Source organism: Podarcis liolepis (assembly GCF_965112155.1).
Source record: "Podarcis liolepis genome assembly, chromosome: 2".
In the NCBI taxonomy this organism is placed as follows: domain Eukaryota; kingdom Metazoa; phylum Chordata; class Lepidosauria; order Squamata; family Lacertidae; genus Podarcis; species Podarcis liolepis.
Genome location: NC_139555.1, coordinates 27,021,604 through 27,040,889, shown reverse-complemented (window position 1 = coordinate 27,040,889; position 19,286 = coordinate 27,021,604). Strand labels below are relative to the sequence as shown.

The 19,286-nt window shown below is 43.6% G+C and overlaps 1 protein-coding gene across 5 annotated transcripts in view; it reads left to right on the top strand.

Annotated features, from left to right (window-relative positions):
* The first annotated feature begins 6,297 nt into the window (after positions 1-6,297).
* Positions 6,298-19,286, top strand: part of SLC39A11 (solute carrier family 39 member 11) — a 282,784-nt gene continuing 269,795 nt past the window's right edge. For 4 of the 5 annotated variants that reach the window (XM_083490404.1, XM_083490403.1, XM_083490401.1 and 1 more), the window contains exons 1-3: positions 6,298-6,405; positions 9,659-9,791; positions 10,444-10,482. In XM_083490404.1, the coding sequence (XP_083346530.1) occupies positions 9,684-9,791; positions 10,444-10,482 (147 nt within the window). In that variant the 5' untranslated portion in view covers positions 6,298-6,405; positions 9,659-9,683. The remainder of the gene's footprint in view (positions 6,406-9,658; positions 9,792-10,443; positions 10,483-19,286) is intronic. The other variant, XM_083490402.1, reaches the window with a different exon arrangement.

Here is a 19,286-nt window from a genome sequence, read left to right as displayed (position 1 = left end):
TATTTGCTGAGATGTCAAGAAGGAGTATTCAGGGTGGCTTGTCTTAGTGGACTCCAGGCTCACATTATTCAACATATTTGTGGGAACTAATATCAGTTTTTTTTAATATATATATATATATAGAGAGAGAGAGAGAGAGAGAGAGAAAGAGAAACCTGATAATTTAAATGTTAGCAGCAGCAGCTCTCTTGGTGTTATCTTAAACTGTGAAAATCTGCCAGCAAACTCTTGTGACAAGATTGCACAGATCTAACTCTTAATTCTCTAAGCGGAAACTCTTCTCCATGAGAGAGAAGTGAGAAAAGCAACACACTACACAAGACAAGCTGTGGTGCTAAAAACCATAGCTCTGGGAAAGGACTGCAAAACCTCAATTACTAGGTTCTAAGCATCCGTCTATGAAAGTGTGCAGCCTATGGACAAACCATGTCCCCATTACCACCCTTTGATTGGATATTATTATTATTATTATTATTATTATTATTATTATTATTATTCTTTATTAGTCATACCCCTCCCATCTGGCTGGGTTTCCCCAGCCACTCTGGGTGGCTCCCAACAGAATTAAAAGCACAATAAAACATCCGTCATTAAAAACTTTCCTAAGCAGGGCTGCCTTCATATGTCTTCTAAAAGTCAGTTGTTTATTTCCTTGACATCTAATGGGGGGGACATTCCACAAGGAGGCCGCCACTACCTGGCTCCCTATAACCTCACTTCTCGTAGGGAGGGAACCACTAGAAGGCCCTCAGAGCTGGACCTCAGTGTCAGGGCTAAACAATGGGGGTGGAATCCACCATTGCTGATTTCCTGGAACACAACATAAAATGGGGTAGCCAGCTTGTCCTTTGCCCGAAGGACTCCGCTTGTTCACTTCAACCTCCTTACTGGTCCCATGAATGTAGAAAATTTGTATTATTTTGTTTGATTGAAATTGAAATAACACATTTTGTTGGCTTTGACTCTGGTGAATCAATTTACATACACTTGCAACATTTCTCTGGTGAAAATAGGGACATCCTATTCAATAGTAGTAGTAGTAGTAGTAGTAGTAGTAGTAGTAGTAGTATTTATTCCCCGCCCATCTGACTGGGTTGCCTCAGCCATTCTGGGCAGCGTCCAACATATGTAAAAATATTATGAAACATTACAAAACTTCCCTATACAGGGCTGCCTTCAGATGTCTTCTGAAGATTGTATAGTTACTCATCTCCATGTCTTGGGGGGTCGCATAACTCCATGCCCTCCAACATTTCTCCGATGAAAATAGGGATGTCCTAAGGAAAAGCGGGACATTCCGGGATCAAATCAGAAACCGGAACAGCTCCTGAAATGCAGATAAATTGTGCAAAAAGCTTTGCCTGCTAAATTTCTGTATGCTAGACTGTCACTGAAGGCAAAGGAGCAGAATGGTACCATGCTCACCCCCAGGCCAGTCAAGCTGAATGTTTATGCAGCAACTCTGTTAGCATTGAATATTACAACACACTTTTTTTTTTTTAGTTTGCTGTAACAAAAGGTCTACATAGCTCTCCTCTGGAAACTTCATAACAATTGCCTAAATAAATTGTTTAAAGCAATAGAATGTAGCAAAAGACCTGGTTAGGTGCTTGATGATCTCGTTCCCTTCAGTTTTGTAGCCACAGGGCCAAATTAGGAATCATGTGCCTCTTTGCATTTAATGTGCAGGCATTTCCTGGGGGACTGGAGAGGACTGATAATTACCAGCACCACAGCAGTTGTTTGCAGCTTAACCCTTTCCTCCCTTGCTGTGGTCCTAAGGTCATTCTTTCTGAAGTTCCCCCGTGCACATCTGAGTATGTGTGGGAAGTTCATTCCAACTCAGATAGTACTTTGAGAGAAAGGGGGGAGGAAACTGTTAAATCCCACTCCCTCCACACACACACTTGCCACAATTCCAAACATTATCAGCTTCAACCAGACAGCAAAACTAGTTTTTAATCAAGTGGCTGATGAGCCACTATACATTCATGGAAGGCTTTTCTTTTTGTCTTGGTGAATTGCAAGTTGTACAAGTTGTGCAAGTTGTTTATTAAAATGTTTAATAAATGTTTACTAACTGCAATTGCTGATTCCCCTTGAATGAGGTCAAGGCCATTTGAAATATCCCTAACTGATTATTGGATCCATGTCTGCTCTTAATTGCCTCCATCCTTCATCAGCTCTGTTAACATGTGAGCTGCAAAGGCAATGTTATAGCTACAAGGGGACTGACTGCACAAGCAAGAAGGTTTAAAATCTCACACTCCTTGCCATCTTTAATTCAGTCCAGTGGTGGCCAACAATCCTCCAGTTGTTTGTTGTTGTCGTTTAGTCGTGTCCGACTCTTCGTGACCCCATGGACCAGAGCACGCCAGACACTCCTGTCTTCCACTGCCTCCCACAGTTTGGTCAAACTCATGCTGGTAGCTTCGAGAACACTATCCAACCATCTCGTCCTCTGTCGTCCCCTTCTCCTTGTGCCCTCCATCTTTCCCACTCCAAATACAGTGGTACTACGGGTTACATATGCTTCAGGTTACAGACGCTTCAGTTTGCAGACTCCACTAACCCAGAAATAGTACCTTGGGTTAAGAACTTTGCTTCAGGATGAGAACAGAAACCGTGCAGCGGCGGCACAGCAGCAGCAGCAGGAGGCCCCATTAGCTAAAGTGGTACCTCAGGTTAAGACATAGCTGTCAACTTTTCCCTTTTCTTGCGAGGAATCCTATTCGGAATAAGGGAATTTCCCTTAAAAAAAGGAAAAAGTTGACAGCTATGGGTTAAGAACAGTTTCAGGTTAATAATGGACCTCCATAACAAATTAAGTTCTTAACCCAAGGTACCACTGTAATCTCATCCCTGACTATTAGCCTTGCTGTCTGGGGCTGATGGAGTCTAACAACATCCAGAGAGCACCATGTTGACTATCCCTTAAGTCCCTTAAAAACCTCTCAAGTGAATGGTGGTGGTGGTTGTTGTTACTATTATTACCCAGCCACTCTGGGTGGCTTCCAGCACATATAAAACATAAAAAAGTCAAACATTAAAAACTTCCTGATACAGGGCTGCCTTCAGGTGTCTTCTAAAAGTTGTATAGTTATTTATCTCCTTGACATCTGATGGGAGGGCATTCCACAGGGAGGACACCAATACAGTGGTGCCTCGCAAGACGAAATTAATTCATTCCGCGAGTTTTGTCGTCTTGCGATTTTTTTCGTCTTGCGAAGCACGGTGTCGGGAAAGTTTTGGAAAAGCTTCAAAAATCACCAAAGTCTTTAAAAACCTCAAAAAAGGCTACCACACCGCGTTCTATGAGTTGCTCCTCGAAGTCAAGTTGCAACTGTATTAACGGTGTTAAGAAAAAGGAAACAAACTTGCAAGACGTTTCCATCTTGCGAAGAAGCTCAAAAAACAAAAAACCCTTTCGTCTTGCGAGTTTTTTGTCTTGTGAGGCATTCTTCTTGCAAGGTACCACTGTACCGAGAAGGCCCTCTGACTGGTTCTCTGTAACTTCATTTCTCGCAGTGAGGGAACTGCCAGAAGGCCCTCGGAGCTGGACCTCAATGTCTGGGCTGAATGCTGGGGGTGGAGACATTCCTTCAGGTATACTGGACCGATGCTGCTACCTCCATTCTGTTCACAAATTAACCCAGCAAATAGAAATAGCTGCTTGTGAATATCACTGTACATACGATGTGAAGTTAGATTTTCAATGGGCATGTGCTTCAGTTCTTGTTGCCATTTCAGCCTCTCCTTTTATGTTTGAAGCTGGAACAACAGGGGTATACAAGAAATCTGTGCTTCTGTTTGCTCCTGAAGGGGCATTGAGTTTGTTTAGGTTAGAGCTGACAGCCGGATCCCATCAGTTGCAGGCAAAAGGGATGTTAAGGTTACCACCACAAATATCCAATTATCAAGCTGTGCTATTGACTCTCTAGACCAATTGGCTCTTCAGGGCTAGCTATTCCACCTTCCACTTAATGGTGAGCAAATGGGCAATCGATAAGTCTGCTAAGTGACAGCCCATTAATGCTGCCTGCTAACAGAACCAGGTAATGCTGTGAAACATGCACACGCCAAGACAATTATGGTAGGAAGATGAAGTACCTTTGCCAATGAGTCTTGGGAAAAACCAAAGGCGATTCTAAACCATTGCTGATTTTTTTTTTTTACCTTAACAGAGTAGCACAGTTAATTCTCTGCACCACCCCCCACCCCTCCTTGTCTGATTTGGACTGGCCTTTCTGATGAAAGTTTATAAGTGAGAATCCCACAGAGTTTGGGACATGCTTCCAGATTAAGTATGCTCAGGAATGCAGTTTCTAAGGATTGTTGCTTATTCTGGGAGGCCCATGGCTCTTTTTCAAATAAACAGCCGCAGTCCCACCGAGCTCTTTGTGTACAGCAAAAATTATAGCAAGGTGAGTCAAGTTCACGAGGGTCAGAAAACCTGCTGTTTTCTTTGTGATAGCAGCCAAAAGAGATCCAGGGAGGACTGTTACTTTTCCTCCCCTCTTGATGATATCTGCTTTCAAAAATCAGCGCAGCGTGAATAAATTTAACTAGTTTGGTGATGTAGTGCTGAAGAAAGCCACACCTAGTGAGTTTGTTCCATTTGGCGTTCCTCTTGTTGGAATTGGAATTGTTTCAATGTGCTGTTGTTGTTTCAAACTGTTTATATATTTATAGTTTTTTAAATATAATTGCTTTTATAAATGTAATTGCTTCAACTGTTTTTGCATATGCTACTGTTTTATTGTTACATTGTACGTTACATTGTAAATTGTTTTGGGATGCCTCATGAAAGGCAATTCATAAATAAAATAAGTAAGATAATGGCAAAAGCATGGATGTTTCATAACAATTGTCGAATAAACTGTTTAAAGCAATAGAATGTTAAGATTTTTTGATTTTGGAGGAGACTGGCCACATGAGAAGGTCACATTTTCAGAAGCAAAAATTCAACTCTTGTGGTACCTTAAAGCAGTCTAATGAACTGTAGTCAGTTTCATCAAACTGCAGTCAGTTTCATCAAACTGCATGACATGGTTTACTGAGCTGGAATGTGTCTGTAAGCATAAATATATGTATGAACACACACATTACATATGGATACATAGAGAAACTATTGTTGCAAGTACAGAGGTCAGGTGGCCATGAAACACAACTGTTTGCCAACAATAGTATGTAAAGCTTACAGCAATAATACTGGATTTTGTACTTATTCCTATAAGTTTAGTGAAGGAGAACCCCACTGCCTTGATTCGAGTGTAAAAATAACAACCAAACTTTTTGACAACTTTTTGATTCATGATGATGATGATGATGGCTATCTGTCATCAGTGTTAGAAACTGGGATTTAAAAGCTAGGAGCTAAATGGCTCCTGGGACTTGGGTTGTGGGCACCAAAACAGAATGTCTAGTCACCATTTTTTGGAGGGTCAGCAACACTTTTTTATTGTTTTGATAAGCATGAACTAATACGCAATTCACATAAGTGACACATTGTTAATATCACATTTTAAGAGAGATTATTAATACATGTTTAATTTGATGTTTACGATAAAAATATTGTTACCAAACTTCAGTTTTCGAAACACCCTACTCTTTATTGCTAAACTCCTTAACGTATTGTCTACCTAAATGTATACTTTGAGGCTTCAAAGCACATACATTTCAATAATCCTTGAGTGTCAGCCAGGCACAAAATAATAATAATAATAATAATAATAAAAAGGCACTCAGACTTTGGGAGGTGCTTGCAAATGGAGAATATTTAGGCACAAAATGTGCCTGGCGTCCTGCAAATTTCGAACCTTGTCTGTCATGGATGTTTTAGCTGAGATTCCTGCATTGCAGGGGGTTGGACTAGATGAGTCAACTCTACAATTCTATTATTATTATTATTATTATTATTATTATTATATCTTTTCCCCCATGGGACTCAAGGAGGCTTACAGATAAAAATATGAACTTCAAAAAAGAAAACTATCATATACATATACGTGTGTGTATGTATGTGCGTGCACGCCAACACACACACACAACATACAAATAATTACAAGAAAAACATATGCCCTTGGAAAGCAAACAAGCTCTCCTTGTGTAAGCAAGCTGGTAATCAGCGGGAACTTCACAGCCCTATCGCGATCCTCGACCGCAGCAAAGACGCGCACAAGCTTAGCCGCCCGCTCCACTTTTTCCAAAGCTAGGAGGCGTGCACCGCAGAATCCACGCTGCACCTTCGCGCCGCGTTGCTAGTGGCTGAAGCGGGGGGATAGTGGGCGGAGCCACGCCTGTTTGAGAGACACGTGTACAGAGGAACTCGGAAGTGGCTGCCGGAATTGAAGCGCCTGCGATAACTTGCAACTCCTGCGCGGTCCTAGAAGTGGTTCATGTGCAGTGAGTTGATTCTTGTTACGTATTCCCCCCCTTCTTTAAAGTGGTCTTTAAAGCAGGTTATTGGTAAAACCCAGGAAGTTAAACCAGGAAATGTTTTTTTTTAGTTAAATACGAATGTCGAACGGATTAGAACTGTGTTATGGATCAGATCCCTTGGTGTGCATATTAGAACAATTCGTGATTGTGCAAAAAACAACAACAATTCTAATGGAAAGAGTCCCCCCCCCTTTTTGTGGTGGGGGGGGTTTTGTATTTTGCAAGGTGGTAAGCAGACTCATTCATTCATTCAGGCGCAGCTCACACGCTGGGTAGGCTGTGTCAGTAGGTCTGTGCTTGCACAACTGAAAGGAGACTGTGCAGAACACGACTTACAGCTTCAGTGCGGTTGCAAATTTCGCAAGTCTTCCTCCTGGTTGCTAGTTTTATGAAGTTAAGTTGCCCGTTGGATCAGGGAAAGAGGAACGTCATACGTGGGTCCATGGGCGTAGCCAAGAGGGGAGGGCAGGGAGGGGCAGTCCCTCTTCCCCAAATCAATAAAAATCAATAAAAATACATAGCTAACTGAGGTTCCCCCCCAAAGGCTTGCGCCCCCCTCAACAAAAATCCTGGCTACGCCCATAAAGGTAAAGGTAATGGGACCCCTGACCATTAGGTCCAGTTGTGGCTGACTCTGGAGTTGCGGCGCTCATCTCGCTTTATTGGCCGAGGGAGCCGGCGTACAGCTTCCGGGTCATGTGGCCAGCATGACTAAGCTGCTTCTGGCAAACCAGAGCAGCGCACGGAAACGCTGTTTACCTTCTCGCCGGAGTTGTACCTATTTATCTACTTGCACTTTGACGTGCTTTCAAACTGCTAGGTTGGCAGGAGCAGGGACCGAGCAACAGGAGCTCACCCCGTCACGGGTATTCGAACCGCCAACCTTCTGATCGGCATGTCCTAGGCTTTGTGGTTTAACCCACGGTGCCACCCGCATCCTGTGGCTACGCCCATACCTGTGCCCAAACTCTGAACACATGTTTTGGATGAGCACTTAGCTGCTCTCTTCCCACCCCACTGTCCCTGGTCCAGTGGTATGATATGTGTGTGTACATTAGCTACAAACTTGTTGCAGGAACACAAAAGGGCTGTTGGGTGCTACACCACTCAGTCTTTATTTTATATTTTTATTTTATTTTATATTACTTTATTTTTTATTTGGAAGCTTTGTGGCATGTTCCACATCATACTTTGTTCTTGGTAAACTAGGGAGCCGAGTAATTGGGCCATTCACAGCCTCTTAACCTTCCTGACAGTGTCATTGTGGGGATTAACTGAGGAGCCTAGTGAGCTATCCTTGGAGAAAAAAAGATGGACATGCAGTAAATAAGCTCTTCTGCTTACCTGCTTAAGAAAGCTGGAGGGACCTGCCAGATGGAGATGTTAATTGCAAGCCTGACATCCAGAGATCTCCATGTGATCACAACTGGACCTGCGCTGGTCGCAAGACGTGCTGGGTGCCTGGCTAATTTACAACACTGTATATGTGGTGTGTGTGTGTGTGTGTGTGTGTGTGTGTATATGTCTATCTCCATCCAACCCTTTCACCAAGGGGTTGTTACAGTGCATGTGAGTGAGAGACTCTGGTTCACCTCCATGAATCTGAATTACGTTCTGCAAGGCCTGATGCTCAGCAACTGCATTGGATAGAGCGGAGCGCTTTGCCAACAAATCACTCTTTGCGTGTGGGATGAGGGCCTCCCTTGTGTGAAAAAGGCTGCGTCTTGCTTTAGGCATGAGAAGTTTCGAGCAATCCTGAATTTGAGTTCTGCTGACTGAAGGGGCTTTCTCAGCAAAAAAAATACCTGGATACACTGGGGTGGGGATGGGGATACTCTGTGACCTGAGCTGTTCCACCATAGAGGAAAATGCCAGCGAAATGGCCAAAGTCGGCCTCATTCTGAGGCAGCAAAGGAAAAGAACTCGCATCAGGACACATGCTGATGATGACACCAATGGACTCCAGCCATGGGCCTGGTACAGTAAGTCATTTCTCTCCCATTGACTTTAATGCAGTGTTGGCCAAACTTGGCCTTCCAGCTGTTTTTGGACTACAACTCCCATCATCCCTAGCTAACAGGACCAGTGGTCAGGGATGATGGGAATTGTAGTCCCAAAAATAGCTGGAGGGCCACGTTTGGCCACCACTGCTTTAATGGGAGGGGGGATTTAAAAGAGCCACACCCTCCCCAAGTCAACACCCACCCCAGGTGTGTCAATATTACAAAGCAAGCCACCTCCAGTATATAAACCCCACACAGGGAGGCCATAAGTATAGTGCAAGGGTGTGAGGTTGCATCTTTTCGTTGCTATTCCACTTCCTTTTCCAGAGTTCTCATTTTTGTGGCATTTGATCAGAAATATTGCAGAGTCAGCATAAGGTGCAGTTTACCATTCCCTTGAGTTTGTATGGATTACGTGCAAGATATGCTGAGTACCTCTGGTTTTGGCTGTTCATAATTAATAGCTGTGTTGGATATGTATAAATTTGTCCACCTCTGGGGACATATGCTGTAAATGGAAGAATATCACATCAGTGTAGATGCTTTGTTCATTCTGAATGAAATTAAGGCTTCATACGTGCTTGAAAGCAATGGGACTTGTTTTTGAGCAGGACTGCACTAGAAATGATTTGTTCTGTAATCTTCATTAAATTCACAATAATCCTTTCAAGGTGGTCAGTACAATCCTAAGGACTTTTGCTCCGTTATTGTGTGCAGGGTTGCAAACATATTGCAGTTTCACAAGGGGGAACTGATTCTTGGAAGAGAGCTTTGCCTGAGTTCTGCCCCAAACTGGCTCTGGGAGGGAAGTGACACTTGAAATTGCACCTCTCTTATTCAGATCCACTGGAAAATACCTTTAGAATGCAATTCGAATCTGATTAAGAAAATTATATCATCTATCTATCTATCCATCTACCCATCCAGCTATCCATCTACCCATCCATCTATCCATCTACCCATCCAGCTATCCATCTACCCATCCAGCTATCCATCTAGCCATCCATCTATCCATCTACCCATCCATCAGTCCATCTACCCATCCATCTATCCATCTACCCATCCATCAGTCCATCCATCACCTGTCTCTGGTAATAAGAGCAATAGGTGTGTATGGAACCTCTGAAAATCTGATTGGAAAGAATTTTTTTTGAATGGTGAAGCTTCAATGTCGAAAGTATCCTGCCTTTACGTTGCCTTTACATCTGTCCTAGGTCATCAAATCCAGGAGCACTCAGTATGTTACTGGGTTACAGTCCAGTGTCACAAGCATTGCTAGGAACGCTCTTCACCTGGGGATTGACAGCTGCTGGCTCAGCACTTGTGTTTATCTTCTCCAGCGGGCAGGTGAGTCTCGTACTTCAGTTCGTTTTTCAGGGTGCAGCTTTCTGCTTGCCAGATGGAAGAATGTCCTCTCTGCTCCCCCTGCACGCTGTTCAGGGGGGATCTTCTGACCCCACATCCAAGCCAATGGGGGAGCAGGAGGAAGGCTTTGTTATGCTAACAGCACTGGCTCCTGCTAGCACAACCGTTTAATTGAATTTTGCTCAATGTGAACATTAATTGTATGATGCAGTTCAATTAACACTGTCACTGTATGTTCCTGACTTAAACCTTTCTGCTATTTCTGCCGTTGTTCTTTTTTTGTTTGAATATACAGGTGTATTTAGAGCATTAGGCCTGGAGACCTGGGCTAATAACCTGTTGAGTTATGGACCTGCTGAGTAAACACACAAGTTGCTGTTAGTTTATGTTTCTCACTTGTCAGGTGGAAATATGGCGAGCTGCCACGCAGGGATGTTGCAAGTCGGGTGGAAGTGCAGTAGGATAGAAGAGGAGAGAGGCGACTTTGCTCCTGATGTTCATGTCCATTAGCCAAAGTTCTTTGCTGAACTGTGGCTACCTAGTCTCCAACTCTGTATTTCGTCTTGCTCTTACACAACAAGCTGCCATACCTTGCCTCTCGTAGCGATCTAAGCTCTTTTGTTTTAATTTGCAGAGACGGATCCTGGATGGCAGCCTGGGTTTTGCTGCAGGGGTAAGTGTAGCACACCCTTGCTTCTTTTAATTTGCTCTGTATGCTGTCCTGATCTTGTCTCTTTGGCTACCGATGGTGCTTCGTTTGCCTGCCTTTTCGCATTAGTGTTTCTTGCATAACTGCTCGAGGGCTAATTATATCTGTGTGAGATATCAGAAGAATTTGGGCAGCATTTATCATGCCCTCTCTTGAGTTGGTACTTCTGAGGGGAGAGCAGGTGTAATGTTGTCTCTGGTGCCAGGTAATGCATTTCTCCTGTACTGAATTTTATTCCAAAGTTAAGGGGGTTATAGCCAACAAAGTTGTCCCATTAGTGCTGTAGCTTCCGCCTATGTGATGGGACTTCCTGTGTGTCTTTCCTTCCTCTCCCCATCACCCTCATATCTGTCCCAGGGGTTCCCCCAGTCCTCTGGAGCAGTTTTCAGGGGGTGAATTGGGAGAGGAGAGGGAGTTAAGGTCTCATGGCACAGGTGGAAGTCCTTGCCCCAATAGGTCTCTGTGTGTGGTTTGGGAGCTGCACAGTCAGGGAAAAAACAATGTTGTCCAGGGTTATAAAGACTGCAGAGAGAATAATTGGGTGCACTCTCCCTACCTTGGATCAAATCTATGCTTCCAGGTGCCATAAGAAAGCTGCAGAGATAGTGCAGGATAGCGCGCACCCCAGAAATGATCTCTTTCAGCTTCTGCCTTCTGGAAGGAGGTACAGGGTTATAAAGACTAGGACTAGCCGCCTAAGAAACAGTTTCTATTCAAATGCGATTTTGGTTTTAAACGCAGCGTAAGGTAGTCTCTATGGGAGTATATTGTATGTAATTATGGGGTATCAGAGTTTTTAGGGGGCTAACCAGGCTGGGATAGCTGGGATAGCAGGCTTGTTGGTTTCTGAATTTCTGATGTAGATTTTTGTTGTTCTGTATGGGACAATGACAATAAAGATTATCTTATCGTATCATATCATATATCATATCATATCAATGACTTCATTGGGTACAACTCAAGGGAGACTGCTTTAGCTGCAATTGTGGTTTTTATTTGGGTCTCTTGGGTCCCCCCTCTCCTTGTAGAAACATTCATGAGGGGAAATTGAGTTTTCAGTTTGTAAAAAAACAAGGTGGATGTGGTGTCAGAGCCACCACTTAACATTCCATGGCTATGAGTGTAAAATTTATGGAAATGTTGAAACCTGATTAAAAAAATGACAAAAACCAAATACATTGTTCCATTTTCACCCTGAAAAATAAACAAATAAAGAGTTTTGGAGATATAACAAGGAGGCAAACATAAACATTTTCTATTACTCTGAGAACATGAAATCTCTTACATATAACTTAGTTGGAATGTAAAATTGTTCGTTATGCCTTAATTTTTTCCAGATGATAATTGCAAATATAGACAGCTCTGGAGATGGAGCTGCAAGCTGCTGCATCTAAAATTTTGTTAAGTGGAAAATCTAGGAACAAAATAATTACTTTGAAAAGACAGCACAGTAAAAAATAAAATAAAATCACAGATCCAGTGCTTGCCAGCAATGCAGAAAGTTTTATCCAACTCACAGATCCTCATGGAACTTCATAAGATGACAACAAAACCACCAGCAAATTATTATAATACATCTGTAGACACAGCTGACCTATGATTTGCTGGTGATTTTGAGGGGACCCCTTGTCAAAATCTAGAAGATCCAAAAGGGGCCATATCTTGGAGTCTTGTTTTTGTACCATGGAAAAGCACTAGAACCGTGATGGTTATGGTTCAGTCAATGGAGATGGATGTGTTCTGATGATGGGGACAACCCGTACAATAGCAATTTCAAGTTTTACTGGATGTATACTCATCTTCTTTCTTGAGCTCTCCCTTTTTATTATCTCTCTTGCATGCACCCCACCATTGCTGTCATTGCATCTCCACCCACCTAACCCAGTTACTCCATTTTTCGCTGTCACCGCCACCACCCCAGGGTCCCAGAGGGTTCTCCTTTCCTTCCTACCCTCTTGGTTGGTTGTTTTGGTTTCTGTTCATAGGTCTCTCCGACCCTTGAGAAGCCCACAGAGCTGAATCGCTTCCTTTTTCATACCTGTATATGCTTTTCAGGCTCAGATCTTCTGGGTACCTCTGCCAAGAAGCCTTTGTATCTAGTCAACATTCACACATATCTCAGATAGCTGGGGCATCCAAAGTACAGCACTTCCTGCAAATGTTAATTCAGAGTAAGCGTGTGTGTGTGTGTGTGTGTGTGTGTAGGACAACCTTCCACAGCCTTACCGGCTGAAGCTGATGGGGATGGTAGTCAAAAACATGTGAAAGTCACCAGGTTGGGCAAAGCTGGGCTAGGAGGACCTACTTGAAGGATCTCCTCCTCCAATGTGGTCCATATGGTTTCCAGGATTGGCCATCCTCATTGTATGCAGTTCCATTGCTATTGCTGGCCTTGTTTCTGCCTTTGTGTTCCTTGATGAGATAGCAGATGCTCTTCAGTCCCATCATTCTTCCACCCTGAATCTGAGATGACATCTCAGGATGCCTCCCAGAAAGGAGCAGCAGCAAGAAATTTGTTCAGGAGGTCTCTGCTGAGCCCGATTTCCTGGCAGAATTGTGGTTTGTTGTTGGCCTCTTTATCATTTTCCTTGTAACAGATGCTGCCTCAGGGCATCTTCTCAAGCTCCCATTCAAGTCCTGGCAGGCTGTTAATGGACAAGCAAGTCTTTGTCAGGTAGCAGAGAGTCCATATGAATATCAACTATGGAGCAAGTTGCTGCTTGGCCAGCTGTGTGTGTAAATTGCTCACTCTACACCCATTTAATCCTGAGCGCAGTGTCTCTTGTTTTTCTGTGTGGGCCTGTGAAGGAATCCAAGCTTGCATCTGTTGCACTGAAAAAATGAACCTTTTTTTTTTTTTTAAAAAAGGCAGGATTGATTTCCATTAAGGGACAATTAAGTAATGGTAGGAAGATTTGTCGAATGGATAAGGGAGAAGATTTTGCAAGGTAGTATTTCTTTCAAATCTGGATGACGATGCACTCAGTCATTGCTTTATTGGAACATGTTGTTTAATGGAAGCCACTATTGTTCTGTTTCCACTGAGGAAACAACTTTGAACTGAGATACTCCCAACTTACAGGCTGTTGTGAGCATACCACAGAGTGACAAATGTATGCAGTCTTAAGCTTAGGGAAGTGTAGGGTAAAAATGTAATAGACAGCTTTTAGCATCCATAGCTCCCCCCCCTTTAAATTCTCATTAAAAAAAATTATCTAACAATATTTGCCTGGTGAATTGATCGAGCATATATGTCAAGGAAATAGAAGAAGAAGAGTTTGGATTTTATATCCTGCTTTATCCCTACCCGAAGGAGTCTCAAAGCGGCTAACATTCTCCTTTCCCTTCCTCCCCCACAACAAACACTCTGTGAGGTGAGTGGGGCTGAGAGACTTCAGAGAAGTGTGACTGGCCCAAGGTCACCCAGCAGCTGCATGTGGAGGCGCAGAGATGCGAACCTGGTTTACCAGATTACGAGACTATCACTCTTAACCACTACACCTATCTGACTTTTAGAAGCCATCTGAAGGCAGCCCTGTTTAGGGAAGTTTTTAATGTTTGATGTTCTATTGTGCTTTTAATTCTGTTTGGAACCGCCCAGAGTGGCTGGGGAAACCCAGCCAGATAGGCGGGGTATCAACAACAACAACCACCACAACAAATTATATAAGTTCTTGTTGTATGGCCCACTCTTAGTCTCAAGTCAAGTCCAGGATGCTTTTTAGATGGTATATACCTTGCCACAGGTTTGTGGTGGGTTGCTGGGGGTTCCTTTCCTCCTTTGTTTCTCCAGCTTTGAGGTGGTGGGGGAAGAACTTACAGTGATTTAGGACCATAATAAAAGTGCTATTTTTTTTTAATGGCTAGTCATTCTTTCAGGAGAAATGCAGCACACTCCAGCAGTTAAGCAATCATGCATGAAATGATTTTTTATATTCCGTTCTGTTGCTTATTCCGTTGAGTTCTGACACTGTTTAAGAGCTTTAGGTATTTGATACATTTTCCTCCTTTGTTTTGCAAAGGCCTATGAAACAAATACGTCTTTTCCAATTCCAGAATCGAAAACAGCGATGTTTGCTGGTTTTTGACAAGCAGCCATCATGACAGCTCATTTTAAGAACAATTTTCATGTTTTAATTTTGTTTTGGCGACTTGTGGGTAACACTGAAGCTGGCGACACTGATTCCGTTGTGTGACAGTCAGCCAATAGAAAAGGCGCTGAGAATTTAATTCTAAATTAGGAATTCACTCCTGTGTGCTTTGTTCTCTGGCTTCTTGGTGGCATGTTTCTGGTCCTAGCATCACTGCATATAGGATTTCTCTGAGAGATTAGGAAGTCAGATTCCCATCTTCCTAGTCTACGTGCGTGGAGAAATTAAGGAATTAACAGATGGCTATATTATTATGAAAGGGTGTCCCCTCACCTGCCAGCTCTGTCTACTACCAATGTTTCTATGCAATGGCATGCACTAATAATAATAATAATTAATAATTATTTATTTATACCCCGCCCATCTGGCTGGGTTTCCTCAGCCACTCTGGGCGACTTCCAGCAGAATATTAAAATACAATAATTCATCCAGTATTAAAAGCTTCCCTAAACAGGGCTGCCTTCAGATGTTTTTTAAAAGTCCGATAGTTGTTTATTTCCTTGACACCTGATGGGAGGGCGTTCCACAGGGTGGGCGCCACGGCTGAGAAGGCCCTCTGCCTGGTTCCCTGTAACTTCGCTTCTCACAGTGAGGGAACTGCCAGAAGGCCCTCGGAAATGTTCCTTTTCGTAGTGAAGTCCTCACCTTTGCAAATGAGCAGATCCAGGCCTTGTTCACATATCACAGCAAACCACAGTTTACCGGACTGGATACTTGGTGTGCCCTTAAAAAAGAAAAGGAAAAAAAAGAAAGTTGACATGTGCTAGCGCTAGCTTTACTTTCTCCTTCCTTCCCCTCCTCAAGATGTTCTCTTAATTATTTCCCATCTCACTCCCGGCCTGGGACTTCTGCTTGAAAGATAGCTCTGGAAGTTCCTTGGAGCAGGCAGTGGGAATCCACACCAGATTGAGGGATTGTGTTGAAACTTTGCTTAGGCATCTTTGGCATGCAGTTAGCAGTCCATCAATTCTCTGTGAACTGTTTTGGGTATTATTCTATATCTGTAAAGGTGATACATTTTTGTTTCCCAATTCCAGTGCTCCCCCCCCCCCGGGGTACGCATATACCTAAACATTTTGTGACTCTTTGTACTGTATTTATTTTCCCCGATTTGAACTATAAAATGGTGCTTTTCTTGATGAGAGTACCCCTAAACATTTTTTATAGAAAAAAACACACTGCCCAAATCACTGCAGAAAAATGATAATCAGTTTATAATTCCCCCGCCCCCAATCTCTCTAGGCGTGTTTTAAGCCAATAATAAATAATTTTGTGTATGTGTGCGTGTGTTTAAAGCGGCAGTTCAGAATACTGCAGAATGCTTTGATATATTTTGCATCAGAGCATTGCATCCCCTGAAAAGCAGCTTCATGCCTCCTGTTGCTCTGCTTTGCATGTGGTTACAGCCCCCCCATGAGAGCTCCCCAACAGGACCACCTTGATCCAGTTTTGATAAAAAGAGTTTGTTCTAGGTGCCCAGTTGCTACGTATAGGAACTAACCTCTTGTATATTCCACATGCAGGAACTGGGTACATGTTTGCACACAGGGTTGGACAGCATAAAACAGTGACGTGTCTTGCACTCCCTTTCCTCTCCCCGCAGTTAAATCGGCCTGCCCTTCCAAGAACGGATCATTTTAGACTGCTGTAATTGCTCATTGAAATCTGGTGTAGAGGGTTTATGTAAGAAAAGAGTCTTTCCAGAATTGGCACCCAACCAATCTAGATGAAACTTTGATTTGGTATCAGCTGAATCTCCAAAACTTTTTTTCATTCATTTTAAGATTTTATAAGACCCTCAGTTCCATGTGGAGTAGCAGGAGGGCCATTCAGGGGGCTCTGCAAACAACATTACAAATACAATGCCGCTTGCAACAGAAGAACGTATTACAGGGCAAGGAACCATTGTTCACAACTTCCTTTTGCACAAAATAATCTAAATCAGGTATAGGCAAACTCCGGCCCTCCAGATGTTTGGGACTATAATTCCCATCATCCCTGACCACTGGCCCTGTTAGCTAGGGATGATGGGAATTGTAGTCCCAAACATCTGGAGGGCCGGAGTTTGCCTATGCCTGATCTAAATTAAAGTTCAGGTCCCAGAAGCAATGGAGAACCAGAACTCAATAGTCATTCTTGTGGCTCCAGATCTAGCCATATTGTCTTCTGATAGGCTCTCTCTTTTTCTTTGGCTACCCAGCAAGAGATTTCATTTCTGTTGGAAAGAGAGAGCCTTGCCTCCTTATTTTCTAGCTAGCTTGTGTAACGTTTTCTTAGCACAGAGGCACTCTCCATCAAACCTGTCTTTTCAGTCTTTGCTATCGTGGTAACATTTACAATCTTTCGATAGGAGACCATCTTCTCTTATCATTTTCACAAATTCCTTGTGGCCGTTTTCAACTCCAGCGCTGAAATGTCAAGTCACTGAAATGATCAGTCATGCTGACCAATCCGTATTGGATTATCCAGCCGGGGGGGGGGGGGGAATGTCTGCTAAATCATAGCTCAAAAGCTGAACCCTTTACGTCAGCGCAGCAATTTTTGCCTATAAATTAGCCCCTTTATTGCCTTGGAAGAAAAGAATTTTGCCTCAGAGTATAGACCCTTTTTTTTACGGGACGCGGGTGGCGCTGTGGGTTAAACCACTGAGCCTCTTGGGCTTGCCGATCAGAAGGTTGGCGGTTCGAATTCCCACTGCGGGGTGAGTTCCCGTTGCTCGGTCCTTGCTCCTGCCAACCTAGCAGTTCAAAAGCACGTCAAAGTGCAAGTAGATAAATAGGTACCGCTCTGGCGGGAAGGTAAACGGCGTTTCCGTGCACTGCTCTGGTTCGCCAGAAGCGGCTTAGTCATGCTGGCCACATGACCCTCGGCCAATAAAGCGAGATGAGCTCCGCAACCCCAGAGTCTGTCACGACTGGACCTAATGGTCAGGGGCCCCTTTACCTTTACTTTTATAGACCCTTTACTTGATAAGCTGAAAGAAGCTTTTGTAACTGTTTGGTTCTCTATAATACTCAAACCAAAAGGGAAATGTAAACAGACCTCACTTGAAGCAACCCTCTAACCCTCTTCTGATTATTTTTTGGTTCTATGTCAACATGTGAGGTTGACTGCAGGGTTGAGTGTTCTAGCACTGCATCCCCATCATTCCCACAGATTGGAGAGAGAATGTCTGACATGGAAAGCCCTCCTGCATTTCTGGGGGCTCCCCACATGGCTTGCAACAGGAGGCTCCTTGAAGCTTGTGGAGCGCAGCCAGAATGGCAATATGGGGTGCGGGTGAAGCTAGCAGACGTGTCCCCACAGCCCCCTTTGTGTGTTTCCTCAACATGAACAATAACACTTGAAGAGGGCTGGTCTTTGTGACTTCAGTGCCATTGACCTTCTGCTGGTTAAAACAGTTATGCTAGCTAGCCCGGAAAATAAGATACGTGCCAGACGGTGTGAAAGGTATTTGTGATCCTTATTACCATTGTACAGCATGGAGCGTTCTTCACGATTCATTTATTTGTTTTTGGCGAGAGTCTTTTGGCAGAGTTCAAGATGGCAGGTGGTGCCTTGAGCTGGGGCGTTCAACAGGCATTGTGACCAAGAGTCTAATGAGATTACAGAAGAGACGTAGATCTTTTGCTGCTTCCATCTTTTCTCAGTAGCATCTGGATTTGTGCCACACACAATGCGGCACCTTTCACTCTGTCTGTTCCCCCGCCTTGGATTGTTGGCTGTTGCGTTTAGGAAATGCAGAGTGCGACGCTGTCACATCAGCTGAATGGCAAACTCATGAACTCCACTGTAAGGCCGCAGAATGAAGAACATGCAGCCTCATTCTTCCTGCTTCTGACCATGGGTCAGCAAACTTTTTCAGCAGGGGGCTGGTCCACTGTCCCTCAGACCTGGGGGAGCGGGCTAGACTACATTTTGGAAAAAATAATAATGAACAAATTCCTATGCCCCACAAATAACCCAGAGATGCATTTTAAATAAAAGCACACATTCTACTCATGTAAAAACACCAGGCAGGCCCCACAAATAACCCAGAGATGCATTTTAAATAAAAGGACACATTCTACTCATGTAAAAACACGCTGATTCCCGGACCTTCTGCAGGCTGGATTCAGAAGGCGATTGGGCCCGATCCGCCCCCCCCCCCCCGGGCCTTAGTTTGCCTACCCATGACTTAGATATTCAAAAGGGACACTTGAGAGTCCTTTTGGTGCTTTGCAGAGCTGAGATAACTTTCTTGAGAGTAAGCCTGTTCTTTGAGATATGCCTTAATGAGAGGCAACTCCTTTTAAAAAACAAAACAAAAACCCAAGGAAGGTCCGCCCCCCCCTTGGTTTCTCTTTTTCTTCTGAAAATGCACTCTTTTAATTTGAAGAATTTGCTGCCAACACTCTTTCCCTGTGTTCCTCAGTGCCCTAGGAGTTTTGCTATTGCATGTATTGAAATAAAAAACTCATCTCATTTTAGTTGGTGGATGAAATGAAAGGTGACACAGGAAATGGCTTTTGGTCTGGAGAGGATATGCATGCCATTGGTGGCGTATGTAGGGTTTTAACTGGAGCAGGTATAAGAACCTGGGAGCCAGAGACATTGCTAATGTATTTATAACATTGG